Source organism: Pelophylax lessonae (genome assembly GCF_965119305.1).
Source record: "Pelophylax lessonae genome assembly, chromosome: 1".
NCBI lineage: Eukaryota > Metazoa > Chordata > Amphibia > Anura > Ranidae > Pelophylax > Pelophylax lessonae.
The window spans coordinates 317,463,878-317,481,131 of record NC_138768.1 but is presented as its reverse complement, the minus strand read 5'-3'; the positions used below and the strand labels follow the sequence as shown (position 1 = coordinate 317,481,131).

Genomic DNA, 17,254 nt, shown 5'->3' with positions numbered 1-17,254 from the left:
GCATGTCACTCCAAGAAAGGCGACAGTTTAACCATAGGGGAGCAGGAGGTTTGAGAAATCTGTCCACACCTCCCAAACCAACCAAAGGTAGAACAGGTCTGTGTCTCTGAGGACTCACTAGCCTTCTCTAGTGTATTTGGCTGGAGAAAGAGAGGCCTCCAACACATGCAGCTGGCCTCTGAGGGATCAGTACACTAGAAGGTCAAATAGAGGCAGGAAGCACAAGAACTGAGGTGCTGGCTCCTAGGAGGCCTTCTTAAATCTTTTTCAGTTTTGTGTTCCTTAAGGTGGGCAAAGACATCTCTCAATGTCTAATCCGTATGTCTAAAGCGTAATCCCGGAGGATGATTCTGGGAAAACATACCAGTAGTTTATACCAAGTCACACCTAACTTAATGTGCAGATGGTTTCTGACTGAATGCTATAGAGAGAACAGGCAGTTTGTATATACAAGGAATTATGTGGTTTAATTTGAACGCTCAATTGTTGAAACCCCACATTGCCCTTCTTACTACAAACGTACTGGTTCAGCCAGCCTGTGTACACTGCTTCCTATTGAAGCCTTTTCAGGTAACTTTTTTTTTTTAAACTATAGGTGTCCTAGCTACCTATTGCCATTACATACAATAGATGCAAATTCTAGCCCCCATAGGCAACTTGGTCTCAAGCAGACAATCTATATACACCTTTAGGATAACAGACTGTAAATATTAACCATGGCACTTAATAATCATGGTGATAAATTACCTTTAAAATGTAACACTTCAAATGGAAACACTTGGGAATGTAAACATATTTTCTCTTTCTTCAACCAGTTTGTAATGTAGTATTTATCAATCACACAGATTACTATACTTGCTACACTTAGCAAGAAAATGAATGTTTGAAGAAGAGATTAACTCCTCATATGTGTGCATTGAAATAGCCTGAATAGGGCCAATTTTAAAATATGAAGAGAAGTACAATAGATCAAATAGGGGAAGAGATGCAAGGAAACGGTGAGTCAAGGGTTGAACCCCATTTGCCTCAAATATTATCCATTCTAACATTTTATTTTCTTTTAGCAGCAGCTAGAAGCCCCTCTCCCTTCTGCCTGGCTTTGTCTTGCTCCTCCAAGAGGCTCCAGTAGTGTCTGCTGTGGTCCAACCTTAATACCATTAGCCTTCAGGAAAAGGAGCAAAAAGAAAATGTTAGAATATCATCATGAGCCACATGATACCAAAGAGATGATCACTTCCTGATTCTTACCTCATTGTTTACATCAAAGAGCCCCTGCTGAATTTTCTTGTAAATTTCTTTGGCAGTGCCAATAAAGGCCTTAAAAACAAAAAGGAAGAGTCATGTGCTTAAAGCCATGAAATGTGGTTGTAAAATGCTCATGTCTGTCATATATGTCTAAATCCTACCTCTTCCACATTTGCTGCAGTTTTGGCAGAAGTTTCCATAAATATCAGGCCGTGTTCTCTTGCAAATGCCTCTCCTTCCTCCCTTGAAACATCTCTACGGCCTTCCAGATCACTGAGGAATAATAGGAAAAATCACTAATGTATGGAATACAGTGTATACATTTTAGTATATGCCTACTGCATAGGGATAAGGGCTATACCAAATTCACCAAACTGGCTGGAACCCAACATCCAGCCCATATTGCTGGGGGTCCAAGGTCAGTGAAGGAGTAAGACTGGCTATGCAAGTGCAAGAATGCATTTGCAGATATTGCAGGAACCCCCTAGATTCTCTCATTGGTATTCCTTTCAGGAGACGAGGCAATCCTGTCCCAAGCAGAACCGCTACAGGGATAGCAGAGATGAGTTTCTAACATTGCTTTCTGGCCCCAAGACAGAACTGAATCATCTTTCTAAGGCACAGCACTGGGCAGGGATTGGAGTGTGGGAGGGTAGAAACAGAGGGAGATGGACGGGAGGAGGCGGAGCAGATCAATCCCTCTCTCCTCTTCCGTCAGTGCGGGGGGATATGACGGGACAGTGCTGACCGGAGACGTCTGATGGATGGTCTGCAAACCTGCCCAGACAAAACGTCTATTGGTTGCAAAAGATATGAACATTTGTGTTCTCTTTACTGACCCCCATTTTATTAGGACAACTGCCAAAAAAAAAAAATCACTACTACACCTTAAAGAAGTAATGCAGAGTTGCTTATAAGCTAAAACAGTTCAGATTTGCCTGAATGTTTTAGAAACATTGGAAAAGGAAAGGGTTGCTTTGAAGAGAACTAGCCAGGGAAAGGGTAATGGTACACTCTTAAAGTGATTGTAACGATCACATTGTAAAACAACCCATTCAGCTTAAAATAGAAACGAAAGGCAAAACTTTTTATATAAAAGATAAAAATACATTATAAATGCCCCTTTTTCCCCGATGTAACATTGTTGCTATAGGCCAATAGCGTTGTAAAACTTTGACACAAAAAACTTTATGCAAAAGTACTACCAACTATATTAAAAGAACTAATGCCTGAATGGATTCATTCCGGGTAGAGAGGGGAAAGAGAACGGGATAAGAACGTTACTATTATTACAAAAATCTAGAGAGGCGCTGGTGATCTTTTAGCTGTATATAAATCTTAGTTGGTTACGTATAAAAATCATATATAAAAAAATATATATAGACAATATAGTATATGAGATACGTGCATAAAAAATATACTTATTAAGGTGCTTATTAATATTAATAATTTATGTCCCAAATTTTTAATAGTGTATAAATTATATAAATACGGTATTGGTATTTTAGGTGTAACAAACAAAAAAAATTTTTTTGTGCTTATAGTGCATAAACTTAATTAAAGTGCAAATGCTGACCTTGATTTACCAATAAATTATTACGTATTATAAAAGTGCTTCATATCTCCACCAATAAGTTATATTCACATATAATAAATAGAAAAAATTAATAGTGCTCAAAAATTTGTGAAAAAAGTCTCTATGTTTCTGGATTTTTCATGCAACCAAATTGTGCGTTTTTTGTGATCTTTAATTCTTTCTTTAAAAAGTGCTCCAAGTGCTGGGGTGTGTCACACGTGGCCTCTTACCAGCTTTCCACAGGTCACAAGGACCTCCAGCGCATGTGATCCCTTTAAATTGGGTGGATCAAACCTCTCCTCGGTACTTTGTATATCCTGCTCCTACGTTACTCGAGGTGGACAATATAGTCCATACATATAAAGATAGGAAAAAAGCCTCCAATAGTGAAATATTGTTTATTTAATAAAAAACACAAACTAAGGATAACAATTTGCCTCTTACTCTTTGTTGTGCCCTCCTGGCACTGGGCAATTAAGCAGTATGGGTCACGGGTGTTGGGAAGATATCCTCAGGGGATCTGCAGCTCCCTCATTATGCCGATCGGCATAAACGGAACAGGGAGAGAGATACATGAGGGAGCTGCAGATCCCCTGAGGATATCTTCCCAACACCCGTGACCCATACTGCTTAATTGCCCAGTGCCAGGAGGGCACAACAAAGAGTAAGAGGCAAATTGTTATCCTTAGTTTGTGTTTTTTATTAAATAAACAATATTTCACTATTGGAGGCTTTTTTCCTATCTTTATATGTATGGACTATATTGTCCACCTCGAGTAACGTAGGAGCAGGATATACAAAGTACCGAGGAGAGGTTTGATCCACCCAATTTAAAGGGATCACATGCGCTGGAGGTCCTTGTGACCTGTGGAAAGCTGGTAAGAGGCCACGTGTGACACACCCCAGCACTTGGAGCACTTTTTAAAGAAAGAATTAAAGATCACAAAAAACGCACAATTTGGTTGCATGAAAAATCCAGAAACATAGAGACTTTTTTCACAAATTTTTGAGCACTATTAATTTTTTCTATTTATTATATGTGAATATAACTTATTGGTGGAGATATTAAGCACTTTTATAATACGTAATAATTTATTGGTAAATCAAGGTCAGCATTTGCACTTTAATTAAGTTTATGCACTATAAGCACAAAAAAATTTTTTTTGTTTGTTACACCTAAAATACCAATACCGTATTTATATAATTGATACACTATTAAAAATTTGGGACATAAATTATTAATATTAATAAGCACCTTAATAAGTATATTTTTTATGCACGTATCTCATATACTATATTGTCTATATATATTTTTTTATATATGATTTTTATACGTAACCAACTAAGATTTATATACAGCTAAAAGATCACCAGCGCCTCTTTACCCATTTTTATATCTATTTATTGTTTCAAACAATTAAAGGGGCAGCAGGTTTTAATATCTTTAGAAAGAGCTAGGCGCCTTCCTTAACGTTTTTACTGACAAAAATCTAGAGGTTTTAAGGCCCCCTGATCTGCTATTGTAAATAGATGCAGAAAAAGCATTTGACAGGGTGGACTGGGGGCTATGTTGGAAACATTGGAAGAACTAGGTTTTGGCCCTAGGATGAACCAATGGCATAGAGCACTATAAAAGAACCCGACAGCTTCGGTAAAAGTAAAACGGAAACCTCTCTCCCCCTTTTGGAATGCTTACCAGGACAAGACAGGGGTCTCCACTTTCGCCCCTATTGTTTGTCTTGTCGTTGGAACTATTATTAGCCACCATTCAGGATAATGTAGATATAGGGGGAGTAAAGGTGAGAACTGAAGAACATAAAGTAGCAGCATATGCTGAGGACGTTCTGTTTTACATCACTAACCCTAGAATAACTCTCCCAAATGGAACAAAAGAACAAAAAAAAAAAAAAAGGGGCGTTATCACTTTAAGATTAATCAAATAAAATCAGAAAATTTTGAATATAGAGTTAAATGAGAGAGATGAAATAGCCTTGCAGAAGGAATATCTATTTACATGGGCGAAATCAGAATTAAAATACTTTGTTTTAAAGCCAGATTGGCTAGAATTTTTCCATCCCAGTCTTGTTGGTGGTGCACCTCATCTGGAGCGAATTTTATGCATATATTCTGGGAATGTGTGGCCATATAGAAGTTTTGGCTGGAAGTGACGGAATGCGTTGAGGAGGTTACTACTCTCTGCATTAGGCCCAGTATTGAAGTGTGTCTCTTGGGATTGGTTGATGCTCTAGCTCCAAAGAGGAATACATACACTGCTGACTTTGTTATTTTTCTATACTAGGAAAATTATAGTGCTCTCCTGGAAAAAGCCTAACCCCCTGCCATCCAGGCTTGGGCCGCCTATGTTTTTTCGCAGTGACGGTAGACCGGAAGTGACGTTACGTCTTGAATGCATCTCACGCTGCACTGTTCTTTATGACACATGGCGTACAACACTGATTCTTGACCCTTTCCTTATTATCTGATCTCTCTTTAATGAGGTTTATACATCGTTTTATATTATATATATATATATATATATATATATATATATATATATATATATATATTGAGCAATCTCAAGTTTTGACACAATTGGACTCCAACAAAATGGCGACGTAAACCGGAAGTGATACATTTTTTATTAAATTTATTTTTATATCAAATACTACACTAGGAGTATATCCCACACGATAAAGGAATAGCAACCATCAGTAAAATACTGAGAGAACAAAGCCTAGATGACCCAGCGTTCAACAACTTCATTATAAATATGCTGGAATATATTCTAAGAAGAAATTATTTTACGTTTGACGGCACACATTATCTGCAAGTATGCGGTGTGGCGATGGGCACAAGCTGTGCACCCAGCTATGCAAACCTCTACCTAGGAACCTGGGAACAGGAATTCCTTATGGATGACCGAAATAGACCATACACAGACCATATACTGATGTGGCAGAGATTTATTGACGACATCTTGATCGTCTGGACAGGACCCGAAGAATCCATCCCAGATCTGAGACGAAAATTAAACAACAACAACTTTAACATGTTTTTCACGTTAAATTACAGCAAAGAGAAGATCCCATTTCTTGATACCTGGATCTATAAGGAAAAAGATGGAACACTAAAAACTACCCTATACCGTAAAGACACTGCAGGAAACTCTATCCTGCATGCAACCAGCTTCCATCCAACTCCCTTAAAACAAGCGATCCCTTATAGTCAATTCCTAAGGATCAGACGAAATTGCTCTAAATATGAAGACTTCAAAAAAGAAGCGGATGCACTGACATGCAGATTGATGGAAAGAGATTACACTAAAACATCCCTAAGGAAGGCGTTCAACAGAGTGGTGAAAAAAGACAGGAAAGATATTCTATTCAAGAAAAAGAAAAAGGACCCAGAACCAAAAGAACACAAGACTAGACTCATCATGAGATATACGAACGAACATAATAAAATAAGCAACATCCTAAAGAAACACTGGGCCATCCTCAACGAGGATCCAACTGTAAAAAGATTTATCACCGAGAAGCCACCAATCACATACAGGAAAGCAGGAGCAATCAAAAACGACCTAATCAGAAGTGAATTCTGTGAAGGAAATCGCAAGGACCCATGCAAAGTCAGAGGGACCTATCCATGTGGAACATGCGATAACTGCAGAGTAATAAAAAAATGCACAAAAACCACTTTACCAAATGGAGAGTCTTTTGAACCCAAACACTATGCGAATTGCCACACTAAGGGCATCGTCTATTTAATGAGATGCGACTGCAATGCGTTTTACGTTGGTAAAACAAAGCAAGAATTTGGCAAAAGAGTAAACCAGCATATGAACAGCATGGAGTTATGTAATTTCTATTTACCTTTAGGACGTCATGTGGCCCACAAACATGCCCATAGAATGCCGAATGTAAGCTTCATGGCCCTGGAAAGGGTACACATCCCCAGGAGGGGGGGTGATTGGAACAAGACCCTATTACAACTTGAGATGAGGTGGATTCAACGCCTCAAGGCCACCACACCACCAGGACTAAACGAAGCAGAAAGTTATAGACCATTCCTAGAGGGCTTCTCTTCTGGGAAAACGGACTGAGACAACTGGAACATATAACGCATCAGAAACCTGGGTCATTTTTCTATTTTCTCTATCTATCCATTTTCCTTTTTTTTTTTTTTTTTTTTTTTATCTTTTTCTATCATTTGCTCCATTATTTGGACATGATTTTTACATCTTTACCTCAAAACGCCACGATCGTTGACTTTCCGATCGATGCTCTGACTCCTCCCCCTTCTTTCCTGCCCACAGTCCAAACCCCAGCCCTAGACACACAGGTGGGCTACCAACACCACTGTCTCTTTCGCCGTTTGGCTCCATATCCCCCATTCCTATATCCATTCCCATTTTTTCCCCCTCCCCCCCCCCCCCCCCCCATAAAAACATCTATCATTGCATCCCCCAATGGTCCAAATATGTCGGTCATAGGCCCTCCCAACCTCCAATCCGATTAGTATTCGGGTAACCACCCCGGGGTATATATATATCCCCTTCCCAGAACATCTGTCATCCCATTGTCTATTCAGATCCTATTGCACACTGCTGTTAATACTTTTGCATATAAAACCACTATAGAGATTACACATGTTTACTTCAGTATTTATTCAAATTATATGCCAGTTCTGTATTATGCATTTTTGTATGTGAGCCGCACAGTTATGACTTGATTTACCCACCAGAAACACCCGACAAGGTAAGCCCCTGTCACCGCCTATCAGGCCGACCGGGGCACATAGAAGCAATGAGGCTTCGTCATCATGCCCCCTCCCACACTGTGGAAGCACGCCCTACCTTGTCGGCGGCCGCCAGCTGAGATCCCGGATGACGTAGGGGAGGTTGCGCGCGCAACTCGCGCACGCGCCATACAACCCAACGTCAGCTGAAGGGAATCAGCGAGAGGTACATGCGGCGCGATCTGCGCATGCGCGAACCTCCTTAAAAGGCCGGGGAGCATCGGGTCCTCTCACTCTCACACAGGCTGAGAGGAGAGGAACACCCAGGAGCCGCGACCAGCCCGCAATTGGAGACACAATCTTGCAACCCTTTAAAGTGAGTTACTGGCCCCAACGGGCCAGCACTGTTCAAACATGTTACAATAAAAGAGTCACTATTTTTGCACACTGCATTTCTATACTCCCACTGGGAGTTTTCTTGGTCCTGCATATATATATATATATATATATATATATATATGTGTTTATATATATATATATATATATATATATATATATATATATATATATATATATATATATATATATATATATATATATATATATATATATGCATTTTGCAGCCAACAGCACATACATTTCCTAGCATAGATGGAACCTTACCTGACAAATATTGGGCTCAACATATCAAGCAAACTCATTCATTTTTGCTAACTTTGTACCAGGAATCGCAATGCACTTAGCGACACACAGTCGCTCAAATTGAAGCAACTATCACTATAAAGATGCACGGTTAGATGCTCCCATATATACTAATATAAGAAGTGGCTAATACATAGCCAGAATTTTTAAAGCCCTGAGATGGCTATACACATAGATTATCCAGAAATACAACGAGCACAAGTGGCCTATACCACTATACCGTCCTTCTTTTTCTACATTTGCTGATTTGTTTCATTTTTCATTACATATATATTTTATATATTTTATATATGCTTTTTATATATATTATATTATTTCCATATAACATACAATACATTATATCCATGCATTCCTGCAGATCTGAGCATACCATCCAATAGGCTCCAACAGGCATACAATCAGGTGCCTGACCCCAGCGCAAGTAAGGAACCCATAAGGTACCAGCCTTTGAAAGGGTCTTTTTCATGCCGGTTGCACTACAATTCCCATACACTGAATTTAACTCCTCATTCTTTCAGAGATTGTCCCTGACTGGATACACTATTCTAATCTAAAGTACAACCCAGCAAGATACCCCAGCATCACCTGAATGGGACCTCTCTGTTTGTCCCATCGGGCAATCCTGGGCACCGAAACCAACCACATAGCTAGTAAGTCTAACCCTAATAACACTCAGTACTGGTCGATACAAATATGATTTCCTAAAACTCACTCAATACCTTGCAGGCTCATAAGGCTCACGCTCTCGCTGTTTCTTGAGGGAACTTCATCTCTACTCGCGGCAAAACAAAATGTATGTAACAATATTTTATGGAGATACCATTGCTTGATATACCAATCAATAGGTATCACCAATATGTAACTTAGAGTATCTATCTGACTATTTCAGGAATTTTATGTGACTTACACCCTTGAAAAAGGCTCCAGGAACGAGCCGAAACGCGTTGGGACGCAAAAGAGGAAAACTCTCTTAAATGAAATAGAGAAACTTCCTATCCTATCTAAGTCACTATTTACACACTGTCACTATTCTATTATTTTCTTCACCCTTCTCACTCAGGGGTCTACAACCCCTCACCATTACCATTGTATACTGTATATATATATGTTTTTACATACAGTAAACAAATTTATCTTTACTAAGTATTGTACTCATTTCTACTATCTACACCTTGCCCATAAAGTCCCACCAATTTCTTAGGCCTGAGGTACCTAACCCCACAAACAACACTAGGAGTATCTCTTTTCTATTAGGACCTATACGCATTTGATCGATGCTAAAACTCCATATGTGGAATCCTTGCAGTGACTGGTTTGGTCTTCAGGACTACCAGAGATCAAGACACCAGCAGCTACATAAGTTATGGCTGACCTATAATTTAGATAGCAGTTAGCTCTGGTGAGTGTGCATTTTTTCTAAAAGGTGGAGGACAGCGTTCACGAATGATTCAGTATTTTCCCTTCTGCACCAGGACACTTTAACTGTTTTTATTCATGTTTTAGGTGTATGTATATTTTGCACTATTTTGCTAGCAGCTTTATATTCACATTTTTATTTCATGGGAAAAAAAAAGAGTTAGGATCATGGTTAAAAGAACAAGACATAAATGTATTGTTGAAAACTGCCCATGATTATGTGGTCTATGTACACATCATTGAAATGAACTACAAAGGTTTATCAAGATGGTATAGGACACCGGTAAAAGTACAAAAATGTCAACCAGAGAAGTCCCCTCTATGTTGGAGGGACTGTGGTATGTTGGGCACCATGGCCCACATCTGGTGGGACTGCCCTAAGATCCGTGAATATTGGCAGAAGGTGCAACAATGCATTGGGGAAATCACAAGAGTAGATATTGTCGATGATTCTTGGGTTTGTCACTCTACTCCATAAAACTGGTAACTCAAAAAAAAAAAGAAGAAAAAAGAAAAAAAAAAAAATGTGTACAAAAGTATGATAGTCCCAAGCTTCATAAATGCAGCAAAGGGGGCAATACCAAAAAAATGGTTAGAATCGGATAGCCCAACTAGGGATTGGTGCAAAAGAGTATAATATGGAGTACCTGGGAAGCAGAGAGGAAGATCAGATGGAGTGTTTTACAAATAAATGGGTATATTTTAAGAAGAAGAGAAGATATGTAGAAATTTGGACAGATTAGGGTATGAGTGGAAGGGGATTAAGGAGGGAACTTGGGAGGGGGGTGGTTGGGGTAATTGTTTCGATAAGGAGATAAATGTAATTGTATTTTTGTATTAACTTGAACTTAATAAAATTTTAATTTTCATATATAAAAAAAAAAAAATAATTCCCTTTTTAATATTCCCTCTGTTCTCAGCTGCAAGGGAACTGGGGGGGGGGGGGGGGAGAAACAGTAGCACGCAGCTTCCCAGTGCTGTGCAGCAGGGGCTTGCCAGGACAAGTCTGGTCATTGGAGAAGAGCACTTTGAGTTCCCAGCATAGCTACAGAACTGACCACGATGTGGTGTGGTCAGTTTTTAGCACAATAGGAAAGAAGAGGGACTGGCAGGAACAGCAGGGATTTCACACAAAGGAAGCAATATAAAGATAACAGGGTACTTTCTCATACAAGTACATGGTCAGCAGGAACATATCAGCAATATGTAGTGTTGGGGTAACAAAAGCTTTAAGTTGTTAGGATTGTGCAGCCTTACCTCAGAGACTGGTGTTTATGTTATTATTCACTCTAATTCTCTTCCAGTCAGAGTAGACATATCAGCTCAGTGTCAGGATGTAAAGTCCCTACATTGAGGTGGCCTGGTCTCCTGCCTGAGCTTCGGACCATTGTACAAGCTGCTTGAGGGGGGTGTAGCTATCAGAGACCAAAGCTTTTAGTTTTTGTAAACCGGACAGTACTTTTCTAATATGACATTTTTCTTTATTGACTTACCAGTGCTGCTCTTAAACAGGAGCTAGGACAGCCATACAGCCTAAATTTCCTGTTCTGAAATGGAGAGAATGAAACAAAAACAAAAAAAAAAAAAAATACCACAGCAATCTGTGAGAAGGAAGGCCCCTTTCACACGGGAAATCCGATCCGCCTGTTGGTTTATCAGGCGGACCTGATGGGATGCTCCATTCATCCCTATGGGGCAGCGGGTGTCAGTGGAGACATCTCTGCTGACACCCGCTATCCGATCCAATCCTGTCCGTGAAATCCGGATGGATGGAAACCCTATTTTCCATCCATCTGGAGGATCGGATCGGATAAGAACGGACAGGCGGTCTGTTCTCATCCAATCTCCCCATAGAACAGTGGTTCTCAACTCCGGTCCTCAGGACCCACTAACAGGCCAGATTTTAAGTATTACCTTGGGAGATGCAGACTGGAGTACTGCAATCACTGAGCAGCAAATTATATCACCTGTGATGTATTTCAGTTATCTTGCAAACCTGGCCTGTTAGTGGGTCCTGAGGACCGGAGTTGAGAACCACTGCCATAGAGGACAGCGAGGATCTGACAGCTCTGTCTCTGCACACAGAGAGCAGACGGAGCTGTCATCCGCCTGCTTGGCGGGGATCAGCGGATCAAAACCCCACTGAGCAGAACGGATTCCGTTGGGTGGTGCGCCCGCGTGAAAGGGGCCTAAGCCTGCACTATAACAATTAAAGAACGAAGAGCCACATTATTACAAAGGCCTATGGGTAGCTGGTTTTGTTTAAATGTAGCGATCTCTCCACTGGAGGGGCAAAGAGGACCACCTACTAAATGAGGGGGAAAAAAAAAAAACACCTTTACATTTGGGTACATTAACCCTTTAATAATATTAGGATGCAGGGCTATAATATATATATATATATATATATATATATATATATATACACACACATATATATACACATATATATACACAGTCAAACCTTGACTTTCTTTTGCTCAGCGTGGAAGTAGTTAGTTATGAAAACTATGTATGTATGGCTGAAACAGAAGAGAAGGAATGATACAATGGAAAGCTCACCTTTTGTTCCCAATTAAAATGATCACCATATTGCTACTAGAGTGTTGTCGCGCATCTTCTAACCATGATGTTAAATGGCTAAAGGTTTCTCGTCTGAAAGACAAAAAACAATTCTAAAACATATGCTCCCACATTTTTACACTTGCGTCTCACGACTCCTATAAAATAACTAATTTCTACTTAAGAAAAAAAAAAAAAATAAGGCCCCTTTCACACATACTGTCCGTTTAGTTCATCAGTTCAGTCACGTCAAAATGTATCAGTTTTTTCATTCGTTTTTTTTACATCCACTACCAATGAAAAAAATGGAGGAATAATGGACCGTTTGTCTGTTTACATTCGTTTTTTGTCCGATCCGTTTTTTTGATGGATGAAAAATAGGGCATTCATCCATTCCAAAAAACAGACATTGACAGAAGCGGATGAAAACGGATGTTAATGGATGATCATCCGTTGCCATCCGTTTTTACATAGAGACGCACTGATGTCCATTTTTCATCCGTCAATAGATGGATGAAAAACGGACAAAAGGACCGTATGTGTGAAAGGGGCCTAAAAGTCACATCGGGCAGTTCAAACAGCTCTTATTTCAGCTTACAGGCTAAGTTCACCTTTTTTTTTTTCTAAAATCCAGCCCCCCTATGTACCAATATACCATTAATGTGCCTCGGATGCAGAAAAATATAGGCTCTCTTTAATTTTGAGAACAAGGCCTTACCTCAGCCTTTGCTATATTTATTAGAAAGCTTCAAAGATTCAAAGACTCCCTCGTATACACACACAGACAGACAGACAGAGGAAGGAGTTTACCAGCTGACCTTATTAGCACACCTTCACCCATCAACTACATTTTCACAGCATCCCGGGAATTTCTCCATGCAGTGGCCTGGCTTCCCCAGTGTGCCTTCAGATGGGCTCAGGCTTCATGCTAAACTCCCTGGGGCCACATGCAGTCCACCGGACACCCCTGATGTAGTGAGAGGGCCTGCTTGATTGGATAGATGGTGTCTTCTCCTATTATATAGTTTTAATACATCTAAAGAAGATTGTAAAATCAGATTGTATAGTGTAAGGCCATATTTATACATCATAAATTACCTAGTTGGGCTTTCAGTGTCAATTAGTAATGGCACACTAAACACAGAAGCAAACACACAGTTTGCCAAATCAAAAAACAGGTGACAAATGCAACTAACACCGCGTCAAAACATACCATAATCTATTTTGCCACTTTTAGCGCAGCCTATTAAAGTCAATGGGCTGTTCTATTTGTGTCACTGGAAAAACGAGCCACTATTCTAGGTGTAAGTGGGACCCGAAGTAAACTTAGTGCATTTACACAAATGAGGCTCCATTCACATTTTCCAAAAGCATAGAAAAAAAAAAAAAAAAAGCACAGAAAATGTGCGCTTTGCCATGCATTTCAGAAACGCTGAAAATGTGCGTTGTGTTTGTGTTGTCATTACAAGTTCAAGGCATCCTTAAGTGCGGCAAACGCACCATGCTCTGCTCCTAAAAATTTCTGGAGCCTAAAGGGCAGCCTATTCAAGTAATTGGGCTGCCCTATGTGTGACGAGTGAGAATACTTCAAAATCCCCAAAGCAAAGCGTGCTGGAATGTGAGTTTTCACTACATGGCGATGTAAACAGGGCCTCTCTGCCCACTCCTTCATATGTACTTGTATAAAGATGGCCATACACTACGCAAACTGATTGTACAATCTGTACAATTTCCTTTAGATTTTCAAGAACTATGGAATAGGAGGACACACCTGACCAATCCACTCAATTTCTATCAAATCAGAAAGGACACTGTACAATCAGATTGTATAGGAAGTGGGTGGAAGGTGCTATTGTAATGAGGGAGGTGTAGTCCAGAGTGGTGAATACACTATTCACACCCTCTTCTGTGATGCAACAGGAAAGTGAAACCAGAGAAAGTGATGGATTCTGAAAATCATTTTAAATATACAAATACACTGATTTTAAACCTCCCGTGGATGAGGCAAGTGAGAGAAAAATCACATTACGATAGCTATTTAATATGAAAAGCGAAATTCTGCCTGAAAAATAAACGTATCCTTTAAAGCCACCATATGATACACGGTGCTTCCAGATAGGCTAACAGTCGAGCCTATCGAGTCCGAAGACAGAGAAGGGGACATCAACCCTACGTAAATTCTGACACCATCAGGCACTGTGCTAATAAAGGGATAGGGCTGCTAGGGAATGAAAAGGACGTGGGAGCGTGGGACCAATTGGAAAATCAGAACATCAAAATTCTATTTTCAGCCACAGATAATTTAGTTACTTTAATTTTACTACTACAAAAAACAACAATATGGTAGGAGTCAATTTACACTGGTCAGGTGCATTGCAGTATGCTATAAAGCACATTTACATGCCATTTAAGCCCAATGCACAATGATTAAAAATTTGTATGTGCTGCATTTTTTTAAAATGTGCGTTTACTGCAGGTTGCACTGGAAGGGCATTGGGGCACTATTCAAAATGAATGGCACTGCAACACACATATTGTGCACTACCACAGTGCAGTGGTGTGAATAGGCCCCAAAGATTTACTAATGAATAGACTAATGTTAATTATTGAGTATACATACAGGGGGAGATCTACTAAAATCGGAGCACCCAGAATCTGGTGCAGCTGTGCATGATAGCCAATCAGCCTCTAACTTCAGCTTGTTCAATTAAGCTTTGATAATAAAACCTGGATGCTGTTCTCTAGGACGAGCACTTTAGTCTTAGGCCTCTTTCACACGGAGCGGACCGTATTGCGTTCCGCTTGGCACTTTTTTTTTTTTTCATCCGGTCCGTATGTCCGCATATCATCCCATCCGTTTGCGGATGATATATGGACATAATGTATGTCTATGGGATTGTGGATGTCAGCGGATGACACCGCTGACATCCGATTTTGCGTCCTTTCCGTTTTTTTTAAACAGAAGAAAAATAGGGTTCTGTTCCGTTCCAAAAAACAGAACAGAACTGAAAGGACGCAAATCGGATGTCAGCGGATGGTCATCCACTGAGATCTGCAATCCCATTGACATGCATTATGTCCGTATTTCATCCGCAAACGGATGGGGTGATATACGGACATACGGAAGGCCCGTGTGAAAGAGGCCTTACCTTATATCTTCATACCCAGATAGCGGTCACACCGCAGATGCAGAAATCCTACTCGGTGGGTATGCAATTTTATGGATGTCACCTGGTCTGGGTACAGCTTGTTCCCCTTGGGGGTGCCCGGACCTCTGGGAGGCTCATCCGCCGGCCTCCATTGTGCCATCCTCCTGCCCATCGCAGTTTCTTTATACAAGTTTCATAGTTTACTTATTGATCTATCTGCTGTTTGACCGCTTGGACACTTGTTACGGTTTGATTAATACTTTTTGCTAATCACGTTATTGCATTTGGCTTGTGCTTATATTTTGTGCATTTTATTTGTACACTGTTGAAACCTCAATAAAAGGTTCTTAAAAGAAGAAAAAAAATTAACCTGGATGCTGATTGGTTTCTTTGCAGAGCTGCACCAGATTTTGCACTCTCCAGTTTTAGTAAATCTCCCCTACATAATATGATCCAGAAGAGAGAACTGTGCCAGTGTTACAAAGGTTGCTTCTGTCATTTTCTCTTACCTAGTGATATCATATACAAGGAGCGCTCCTGCAGCACCTCTATAATATGACCTGGTTATAGAACGGAAACTCTCCTGTCCAGCCTGGGTAGAATAAAGGAAGATGGAATATTTGATAAGCATTAACCGACCACAACAAAGATTAGATGATATTGCATATGAAGTATATTACAAAAAAGAAAATAAAAAGCATCAGATACCCAGTAAATACAAATGCATCAGCCTCTTCTATGGAAATAAATATAAGGGAGCCATTCTGAACACTCCAAGATCTAAGGCTGACATTCTGACCCTGGCAGCTCTACCTAGAAAGCTGCTGACCTACAACATACTTCACACTTTACTGGCTGCATGCTTGTTCCAGGTCAATAACTCACTAAAATGGACCCAAAAGTGAGCTTTTTTAATTAATCACCAATCACCCCCATGCCCAGTTCCTATTATCTACTGCATTGGTGAAATTCCATGCATAACATTTGAGTTTTAGATGCAGTAGGCTCCATTCACACCTGGGCGTTTTTGAGTGTTTTTCAGCTCCAAAAACGCAAAAAAAAAAAAACGTTCCAAAACGCCCAACAAGTAAAACCCCATTCATTTAAATGGTCCCTGTTCACATCTGAGCGGTTTGCAAAACGCCTGTAGCTGAAAAAAGTACATGAGCTTCTTTTTGGGCTGATTACCAGCGTTTTTGATAGATTTCAATGCCTGCTTCCAAAAACGCCTGAAAAAAACGCCTGATAATCGCGGTAAAAAAAACGCGGTAAAACGCTACGCTCAAGTGTGAATGCAGCCGTAGAGAAGGGTTGGATCCTTTCTTGTGTCCCCTGTGTAGGATACATCCTCTGACTTCCTGTTTTGATGAACACATGGGGTCAATTTGCTGAGATAAATACTGCATGCCTTTTTGCCTAAAATAACTTTTAGGACATCTAAAAAAAAAAGGAGACATCATTAAAAAAAAAAAAAAAAAGAAAAAAAAAAAAAAAAAAAGCGTTATTTAACAAACTCGTTAAATATTTATGTTTTATGATATTTAGCACCTGCATCTAGTGTTTTTTTCACAGGCTAAGGCTCTGTTCACATTACTGCGACCTGAAAGTCGCACAACTTATGGTGCAACTTTGCCCGAGACTTCCTGGCGACTTTTCTGTGTCTGCCCCCATGGTAAGCCACTTGCTATGTGGGCAGACATGCAGGCTTGCTCCAGAGCTGGGCTATGTGTGTCCATAGATGCACACAGCACAGCTTGGGCCCCCCCCGCTCCCTCCTCACAGGATTTCATTGACAACAGCGGGAGCCAATGGTGCCCGCTGCTGCCTTTGTGCTTGTGAGGATAGAGCGAGAGCAGCAGAGCTGCTC

General features: G+C 40.2%; 1 protein-coding gene across 1 annotated transcript in view; it reads right to left on the bottom strand.

The window, feature by feature from the left end:
- Positions 1–1,048: 1,048 nt before the first annotated feature.
- RAB2B (RAB2B, member RAS oncogene family) overlaps positions 1,049–17,254 on the bottom strand; it is a 52,877-nt gene continuing 36,671 nt past the window's right edge. Inside the window, exons 4-8 of the mRNA XM_082264601.1 lie at positions 15,897–15,979; positions 12,239–12,331; positions 1,407–1,518; positions 1,249–1,317; positions 1,049–1,162 (exon numbers count right to left, since the gene is read on the bottom strand). Coding sequence (XP_082120727.1) covers positions 1,061–1,162; positions 1,249–1,317; positions 1,407–1,518; positions 12,239–12,331; positions 15,897–15,979 — 459 coding nt within the window. The 3' untranslated portion in view covers positions 1,049–1,060. The remainder of the gene's footprint in view (positions 1,163–1,248; positions 1,318–1,406; positions 1,519–12,238; positions 12,332–15,896; positions 15,980–17,254) is intronic.